Here is a 10,471-nt window from a genome sequence, read left to right on the forward strand (position 1 = left end):
TTATAAGTTTCCTTTGTCAGAATCTTGATTGAGAGAGAGAGAGAGAGAGAGAGAGAATCTTGTTCTCTTAAAACTTTCTCAATTCCGAGAATAGTCCAATGTAGAAATGAAATCGTGCGGCGATTATGCGATTAACATTTCCTACAGATCTTCGTCGCTCTTGCGGTGCCACTCGAGGATCCTCTGAATTCGATCTCACTATCCTACTTCTTCGAGGCTAACTACGTTTTACCGCCAAACATAACATCTCTCGAGCCTTGGACGGGACTAAAAAGGAGGAAGAGGAATATCGAGAGAGCCACAATCTATCAAATTCTGGAAAGTAAATTTGAGAGGCAAGTTCGCAAACAAATAATTGTGCATTACGAGCACGTGGATCTTCCTTTCGTGGATAATCCTTTCATATTGCCTTACGGTATTCATATTCCATCTAATCTAAAATTCAGGAATAGCTGAGCTATAATAACATCGTAAGATATTCGTGCTTTCTCAAACTAAAAATATTTAATCCAATCGTTTGCTAAATAATCTACTGATATTATCATTATATAATAAAAAATTTTAAACTAACGCAATCGGTAACTATAAATAAAAACAGATTGCCTTTATACATTCTTGGTGAAACTTTATCACTTCTATTTCCTCATTTCAGTCTCTAATTACATTTGACACTATCATAATATTTGACGTCTGATATTAATAGCAATAATATAAACCGCTCGATTATTTGACACAGCAAAATATCAAAGTAATCAAAAACGAGCAAAAAAGTTGTTAGATTAATAGTAAAATAATATATATTAATTTAATTTTGTAAGATTTTTGATTGATGTTGTACCTCAAATATACATTATTTTACTGTTAATCTAACAACCTTTTTGCTCGTTTTAATTATTATTTTAATATTTTGATTAATAGACCTCCCCAAGATAAAAATTGAACCAGCTATCATTGAACTATTATAGTATGTTGTAAATCACTCAATTGGCACGTATGATGTAATTAAAATCGATCAATTATTGCATTCAAATTGGCGTTGATCTTGCAAACGAGAGGAGTTTCACCTAAACGCTGTGGCGGCAAATAAAAGGGAAATCAGCGGAGAGATTCGAGGCGAATGCACTCCCAGTTTCATTTTACGAGCGTTTAGGGCATCTGGGAATTGCGTTATACTGTCCGACACGAATATATACATAGGTACCTACCAATTACGTATGCACATGAACCTTCAATCCGGTATTTAGAATCGTAAGGCGCAAAATAAACAGTTGTTGCCGAGACTGTGCGATTTTCTCTCTCATTCCTCCTCAAATTCCTCCTTCGAATTCCGCGTCTCGTGAGCTTTTCTTGATTTTTCTCCTTTTGCCATAGCTCTGGGTATTCCGGAAGGGAGTGTCTACTGAGAGCAATCTGCGAGACCTCGGAGTTTCCGCTCCAACACAATGGGTTGATCGGTGACATCATGCACGTGATCTTCACGTAAGTTCCATCGTTCGCATTAACGATAATGGCCGAAACTTTATGATAAATTCATGATATTATTTTATTTAGTTAAAACAATACACAATTAAAATTATTCTTTTTCATATAACTCTGTTTTTAGTTCCGAATTACTTCGTTTTAAAGACGTTTTTAGTGCGTGACGCCAGAGTGAAGCAAATTATTTATTGTTACTAAAAGAACGCAGAGAGAAACTTTGATAAACTTCTACGTTTGGAAAAATTAAAAATGTCATAAATTTTCGGCTGTGTTCTTTAATTCTTAAATGTTTTTTCGGTATAGAATATCCGGTGTACTTTTTCCAATACTTTTTCAATGCTTTTTTCACTGCTTATAACTTTTTTATTAATAAAGATACTTTTGCTTGATACCATTACACTGTTAAATATCAAAGGAGCAAAATCAATTTCTTGAATTAAATAACACTTTGTTATTCTTAACTTCCATTAACCAAAATGTGATCCAATTTCTGTAGTTAGTTTCAAAGTAAACATCGTCTTATTATATTAACGTATGTATTTAGTAAATAATAAACTAAATTTAAGTCGAATCTAACAATTTTCTTGAGTTAAATTGTTTAACTCTATTGTTTTAATTATTATAAATTAACGACATATTGCAGCAACAGCTTAGAGAAATGATTAAAAATAACTCAAACTGAGTATAATTTGAGTATAATTATAAATTTAACTGTGTATGTTCTTTAATTTTTGGCGTTTTGATTGGAAAACAAATTTATAATAGGTTCATTTTTATGAAAGTTATTAAACAATCGAATTGGATGCAGAGTATGCTATACCGCAGTGCTTAAAGCTGGACATTGTATGTTTAAAATACTTTTATTTAAAAGTATTTGCAATACAAGTGTATTTTGTATTTCAGCGGAGCACATAAAAGTATTACGTATTTTATCTTTAAAATCGAAAGATTGAAAATTTTTTTGTATTTTGTAATTCAAATAATAAGATTGCGGTCAATCTTAGTATTTGAAATACATAATACAATTGTCTTATAAATACTATTTTTAAACAAAAGTATTTCAAATACATGCCATACAAGTCCTAGCAGCGATTTCCTGTAATATGACGTCTAAAATTAAGATTATTATAGCTATATTTTTTTTTAAATAAGTTACGTTTTTCAAAGGTTGATAATAATAGCAAGGGAATAATTCTTTTAATAACGAGTCTCAATATCTTCACTATTCAGGAAAGAACTTATATAAAAAGATTTGTACACAACATCATTTTCACAGATAAAACCTGGATTATAAACTCACGGTTGAATTTCTTCCCCCGCGCATTACATTATATTGTTCGGTCAACCAACGTGTAAAACGTGCCGAAGAACACAGCCGCGAGTTTCCTCTCTTTCTGCAAAAAGAAACAGGGGAGAGAAAAGAGGAATAGGGGCATCGCTCGCGGGCTTCTTTTTTTCTTCCGGAAATGCGGTATTCCAAGGCGTTGCAAATTGGAGTAGATAACGCACCATGGAAAAGCGAATTTGGCTTCCTCGCAGCAACCTTCGCCCATCCTATATAGAGACGCGCATCCGCTCGGCTTCGACCTTTCTCTCGCGAGCGAATAAGCTCTCCAACCAGGAACGTATGAATAAAGGACGCGGACCCGCGGGCGAAAATGACATTGTCGCCGTTGTCGGCGCCGCGACGAAAGAACGAAGAGTCACCTACGCGCGGCGCACAATTGCATAATGCGTTGATGAATCGCATATCGCGTCTGCAAAATGTTGGTGCGCCGCGAGCTCTTCCTTCTACTTTCGCGTTCTATGTATATGCTTTTATCCTATTATGCAAATGAGCACACGTCTCGTTGCGAACGAACGCATGTAAATGAGCTGTAACTCGCCGAAGAACATTTAACTATTATATCTCTCTCGTATAAAACATTTCACGGTTGAGTCCACAGTTGAGACGAGACTCTTCGATCCCTCGAACATTAGTCCTCTCGTCTAGCCATTAGAGCGAGTTCTGCTAACGACCTTTCTCGGATCTAGGGCGGAAGATGCAGCATAGGTGCACAAAGGACGGGAACGGTACGGTCGTCTCTTTAAGATTTTTGTATCCCGACACGAGATACGCAACTCCTCGCATCGTCGCGTTGCGGCGGTGATAACGCGCGGTTCCTCGCTCATCCGCACAAGAATAGCAAAGAGAAAAAAGAAAGAACACAAAGAGTACTCGTTTCACGTCTTCGTCGTTAACGTAGGTTGCTCGGTAACGTTCATTCGTTATTACACCCGGCTCGGATATGTCCTCATCTCTTTTTGACTCCCAGAAGAAACGCGAAATTACAAGGGAATTCCGTGTCTCTTTCCGTGAACTGCCGCTTCGGGAAAAATTTTTCGTGGCCTTCCTAACCGCCGATCGACAAGTCACGAGAGACCAGAGAAGGTAGAGATATGATGAAATAAACAACGGCGAGAGAAATAGTCGTCTATAATATCTCTCGATACAATAACGGTGAACACTTCCTGTCGTTTATTTCATTTATTTAATGCAAAAGGAAGGATGAGAGGAAAGAAAAAAAGGATGAGAGGTCGAAATAAAATTCTAATAAACCGATCGTATCGCTGTAATAAAAGACGATATAAAAATTGGGCCGATGAAATCGGTTTTTCTCGAAATGACGCCATGCAAGATGAGGGAGTTTTTTACCATCGGAGCTTACAATGCTTCCCAAGCGAAAAACGCCAAGAGAGGACGTATGAATAAAGGTCGTTCGATTACGAAAGAAACCCATACGATTTTTCTTCGGGTCATATATTCGCGAATGTACAAGAATGCGTTATCGGACGTGCACATTCGTGAAGTTTTCGGCTAAATTTCTCAAACGTTGGAAAAAATTAGAAAGGTAGCGCCGTTATTTTCGGTAGAATCAAGATAAAAGCATTTTAGAGAAATCCTTAGATGAGATTTTCTAAAATCTTTATAAGTATTTAATTGCTAGAGCATGCGACATTACGGAAAGGTAATAATCATTACTTTCTCTTATCGTCTTTAAAAATCTTTATATCTCCTTTAAAAATGAAAAAGAAGTCCCTTCTCATATAGAGTTTTACAATTAGCTTAGTGCTGGGCCATTATTAGTTGCCACAATTCAAGTACTGGCGCATTATAAATAAAGAAACATAATAATAAAAATATACTATCTTTTATTCTATTCGTTATTAATAAATTGCTAATTAATGTTTACTATTTCTAAAAAAATCACTGTAAGCCACTGAAAGACAATAAGTCGCGATTTAATTATATTAGAGAATTCTCTGCTTGCAGTCCGAGTACTTCGAAACACGAGGGATTGTCGCGAGATGTTATCGAGGCTGAACTGGTTGGCCGCAATAGAAACTGCTCCAAGTACCAACCGCAGTGTCCACTGGGACTTTTCGACTTGATTGGAGTCCTCGAGTGATTCCTGAAAAATCGACGCAAGTTTACCGTGCCTTTTTTGTAAAGTAAACAGCCTTATTGCACCGGCATTGGAAACAGTCTTGACACTGTAAGAAATTTCGATGATTCACAGAGACTACACATACGTTGAATAGAAACGTGAACTGATTTGAGAATTTTGAAGATATCGAGCAATCAATAAGTGAACATTTAACAAGAAAAAGGTAGTGCGGTTTAATTCATAATTGTAATGACTTTCATTCATTTGTATCTGGATATTTTTTACTTAGAATTACATGTTTCTGGCAATGCAAATGTTTTATATATATTATTGTTACATTACATATCATATGTTACATATATTACAAATATTATACATATATATTGTAAATAGCGTGTAAAAATGTATTACGTGTTAAAACATAGGTACACTATTTCCTAAATAAAATGTGTTAAAACATGCACTATTTCCTAAATAAAATACTGCTTATATATAATAACTTCTTTTTTTGCCTTGCAATCCTCAACTAATTTTAAAATTTAAATATATGTGATATTACTATTATATGCTAGCTGATAATTCTGCGATAAAGTTTTCATTATAATTTTGTTCCATATTCTCGCGCCGAAGATTTCATTGTGTATATATTCTTTTTACTCATTACATCGCGTTATTAGATCCTTAAAGCTCCGCGTTGAAGTCGTTATTTTGTTCTCACGCGATTATACAGCAAACTAAGAGTCCTACGGGTATATCCGCCGTTTATTTGTAGTTTATTACCTAAGAACTCGCATAGAGCGCGGAAGCGAAAACGGAGAAACAACGAACGCCGTATTATCGAATTATCGCGAGAGAACGTACTTTGTTGTACTTGCTCGTAATTGCTGTGTGATCTGTAAATCTCAAATAGATGAAGGATAAGAGTTATTACCACATTTTTCCAGTTTAGCTTCCTTATCTTCTCCTAAGCAAGACTGCGTTAATTCAGTGGAAGTTGAGAAAAAAATCTCGTTGACAAAGAAAAATACATTGCATAATAATATATCATGATAATATCGTCGCATAATTTTCTCATCAAATATTAATGCGCGAGCAGTTAAAGTAAATTAAATAAAATGAATTATATGTTAATTATATGTAATATTAACTAAATTTTTATGTTTAATAAAAAAAAATTTTATAAATCTAATTTAATAATATTTTACTACTTATAAATCTTTATCTTTATTACTATATATAATTATATAATTTGCTACACAATACAAATATATAATTGATATTTTAATTTTTTTATATATTCAAAACTGTAATATAAACTAAATAAGTTCACGTACTGATATTTAGTTAAGAGCAGAAGTCAGTAAATCTCACAAATCCGATATGGCAAAGTAGCAACAAAGAAGTAAGAGATATAAGATACAGAAAAACTACACATAAAATCAATATAATTAGACATCTACAAATATACGTAAGTTCGTCAAAGATTAAAAATATAATAAATTTTGCACGTCTTTTGTTTATATTATTATTCTCGTTTTTTCTATTCAATAATAACGAGTTATTAAAATTATAGGCAAAAACCTTTTTGAAACTTTTGCGGTGAGCAATTTTCAGTGAAATGTTTTAAAATTTTTTATTCTTTCGATTTGTATCTCGGGGAGTGCATAAAAAAATCGCATATTGACCGACGAAGAAGTTTCGTGATAATAATTCAAGCGATAACTCGCGTGAAATAAAATTTCACAAGGAAATTCGTCGAAAGTCTATATATAAGCCGCGTTGTAAAATTTCCGACTTTATATCCAAAGTTTCCGAAAATGCACTAAATTTTACAATCGCTATAGATAGGAATCCAGGGAATTCTGACACCTATGAAAAGCAAAGCCGGGCATTTTACAGCGTCGAGTTCGCGGAAACTTTTGCCCTCTCACATAAGAAATTTAAAAGCAATGCTTTCTTCTGCGCGTGAATTGTTTAACGATGCGCAACGATATTCTTTGTCGGTTCCTTGTCAATTTTTTTACATTACGAAGTTAGATAATAAAATTGCTGGCGCAATCCACAATGCAATCTTTTCTCACGTCGATAGATGTATATTTATAACGTATCAAATATACATCATATAATATATATTTAATTCTCAAATTGTACATTGATACGAGAAATGTTTTTTCGACCGAGAAAAAGCAGTGCTCTTTTCTTGCTTGGTTTTCGGTAAGACAGAATATATTCGCCTTATATATTTTAGCTGAATCAGAAAAACTACCTTTATGACATGTATTCACAAACAGTGAAAGTATTCAAGTCGCGTGAAAACAGGGTTGTCCCTCTATATGGATGTACCCTTAGAAAATTCTTTACACGTGCAACGCACTTGACGAGAAAAACTTCGCGCCTCCTAAAAAGTTATGAAGTCGTAAATGTTGAGCTCGCATGGAAAGAGAACATTTCCAGATATTTTTCTGTCTCGTCAACCCTTCTTACTCTTGTCAATGTACGCCTGGCGAAAAGCACATCATTTTCAAGCGTGAGTGAATTTGGCTCACGTAGAAAATTCTAGGCTAACTCCGTCGAACGCTAATCAAATCGCTAAATTCTATTTGAATAGTTCGCAACGTGCATAAATAGGGACGATAATTCAAAATTAATCTATTCTGATTCAATAGATATCACGAATCTCTCCTCGCTCTATTGGCGATAATTCCATTTCACATCGATTTTTAACATTCCGACTGCATGTATCAGCGATGCAACGTTATATCACTGTTAATAAAAGTTAAATTAGTTTCCAAGCAAAACTTAAATACTTTCATATTTGTTTAGGGAAAAAAACTATTTTAAAAACCGTGATCGAAGTATCTAAAAATTTAGTTAAATACCGACTTAAAAGTAATTTTATCGGAACATTAAAATAATTACGTAGCACTTAAACAATGCTGCAGTTACAAAAATTTTAACATTCTAGCAACCAATTTTAAGAGTCTTATATTTTGATGATCCAAACGAAATTATTTTCAGATCTATAGCTAAATTTTTACATACTTTGATCATGGTTTTTTTTATTTGTCAAATGATAATGTGCGATGTTATTTGTTAACATTTTGCTAATCTAACGCGAGTGTTATTAAAAAATTATTCATGTGAGATATAGATACTTAGAAATGATCACGATACATATTGATAAATTATTTTCGATATTGCTGTATCAATATTTTAGCATCAGTTAGATATACCTAAGAGGAAACCGAGAATAAGATATCGAACGAAAAGTCGAGAACGTTTTCGTTTGACCACAAAACCTTTCTAGGAAAAATTTAAGTCATATTCGTCAAAGAACATACGATCATACGGATAAGAATAAAGCAAATACTTTGACAAGAGATGAAGGCAAAGTCTGTTTTAAAGGAAAGGTAGAAGTTAGTCCATTTTTCATGTACCTATTAATATTGGAAAAAATGAATCATTGCTACTGGCTTTCCCAAAAAAGTCCATCTTGACATTTTATTACGTTATATTCGAAGATTCCACAAACAATAAAACTTAGTTTTCGCAGTTTCTAAAATACAACTCGATTTATTAGCATTTTAAGACGTCGAATAAATTACGATTCTTTCTTGGAAAACACTTACTTATCGCGTTTAAAGCTATTCTCTCGTATCCAGAATAATCGATTCGAAAAGGAAAAGAAAGAAATATGAGGCATTGCTTTTCAAGCGAAGTATGCTAAATAATCTTGACGGATGACTCACGCGAATATGATACGAAACAGATCATCGTCGTGCACGGCTCGTCGCTTGGTTTCACATATTCGTCTATACATATAAGGAGACACTGACGTCCCAGGATAACTCATCCTGAAGCAATAGAGCAAATGTTCTGTCATCGTTCCACACGATGAATGATGTTTGGCGAGACAAATGAGGTGTCCCTAAGAGCAATAGCGTCGCGGATAGGAAGTGTCCGCATATCTCCGTATATATCCCGGAGCATTTCGGAAGTTTGATCGTTTAAACCACAGCTTCGACAGCTAATTGAAAAACTTGCGCGACGGCACAGCGTGTGATGTATAGATAAAGAGAGTAATGTGACGTAGTTAGAAGTATATCCAACAAAACGATCGGGAGAGAATCCCGATAATTGATTGCTGGGTAATTAATAAATTTTGGACGGTTGCCGCGTTATTATGTCGTTGGCATCTGGCTCAATAAATGCTGTGTCTATTTGACACTGTTCATATAATTATCTGACAGTCGCTTATGTCAGAAAGGAACTTCCATTGCCATTCATGCAAATATTACATGATAAATTATACAAGATAGATGTGTCATTATATGATAAATTGTATAAGATAGATGTGTTATTATATGTGATAAATTATGTAATATAAATGTAAGTACGTATGAATTAGAAATGCGAGTTCAATGTTATGCGAAAGAAATAATATTCGCAATCTTGTTATTAATTCCTATTGTGTCACAGAACGCCGTCTTTGTAATGATGTAATGCAATTGATATTCCGAATTTATTAATTTTATATATGTCGCCCCGTTTATCCGTCAAATAGAGATACATTAGTCGTTTCCGCCGCTCGACATTTTTCTTCCTACAGAAGACATGGGGTGAATGACGAATAGGGGAGAAACTAGATTGAGTTTGTAGAAAGGACGTTTCGGTCCTTAAGAATTACCGACAATGGTTAAGAAATCCTCCCCCTTTAAGTCGAATGCACGTCTCATTGTGCAGTTTATGAATAGCAAAAGTAACTTTGTCATAGGCAATTTGTAAATGTAACAATATATTATATTAATAGTAAGAAGTAAAGAAAAGAAAAGAAAAAAATCGATTGAACATGTCTTGTTTCTTATTATACTTATTATACAAAAATTGTTACCTTCACATATAATTAAAATTTAATTAAAATAAATAGGTTTTCAGACTAAATTAAGTTCATGACAAATTGAAAAAAGTGTTAATTGTTTCTCATCTGCAACGCGCAGGTTGCACTGAATTAATTTGGTTCTTCGTTTCCTCAATTAAAATTATTCAAATTTATAATTAGCGAGATATATTTTATTTCAATTTTATAACAAATTGGAAAGAATACTAATTATATGCGATGTTGATTGCCGATTTACCACTCATCTCCCATCCAAGGCTAACAGCGATTCGACGTTAAGCGACTGCGAAGGCCTCTAACGTTCCCATCAGCATACGCTATGGGACTCGATGGGATATGCTCTACCAGCTAAGCGTAGACGACAATATGCAAATTTCTCGTACTCATCGGATCCGATTTAAATGTAACGCATCTCACGAACGACCGCATCTAACAGTCCGTTGCACCAAAGGTATCCCGTACATTTACAGAGAAATGACGTTCGTCGACAGAGAGGTTTGCCGATCGCTACTCGCGAATGTAAAACGATCAAACGACCCAAGCGAAAAATATAGAGCTTTTTAGATCCCGAAGAAATTCGATAAATTCCTTCGCGTACAGGATGATATTCTATATGTACCTCTACACACACAAACACACATATTCACTTATGTATGTTTTTCTAGGT

At 34.3% G+C, this 10,471-nt stretch overlaps 1 protein-coding gene across 1 annotated transcript in view; it reads left to right on the top strand.

Moving 5' to 3' along the window:
* The window catches only part of LOC108754388, a 5,366-nt gene extending 378 nt beyond the window's left edge, over positions 1-4,988 (top strand). Inside the window, exons 2-4 of the mRNA XM_018496641.1 lie at positions 148-335; positions 1,372-1,479; positions 4,793-4,988. Coding sequence (XP_018352143.1) covers positions 148-335; positions 1,372-1,479; positions 4,793-4,928 — 432 coding nt within the window. The 3' untranslated portion in view covers positions 4,929-4,988. The remainder of the gene's footprint in view (positions 1-147; positions 336-1,371; positions 1,480-4,792) is intronic.
* Positions 4,989-10,471: the final 5,483 nt, after the last annotated feature.

This window comes from Trachymyrmex septentrionalis, unplaced genomic scaffold (assembly GCF_001594115.1).
Source record: "Trachymyrmex septentrionalis isolate Tsep2-gDNA-1 unplaced genomic scaffold, Tsep1.0 scaffold8, whole genome shotgun sequence".
Lineage (NCBI taxonomy): Eukaryota > Metazoa > Arthropoda > Insecta > Hymenoptera > Formicidae > Trachymyrmex > Trachymyrmex septentrionalis.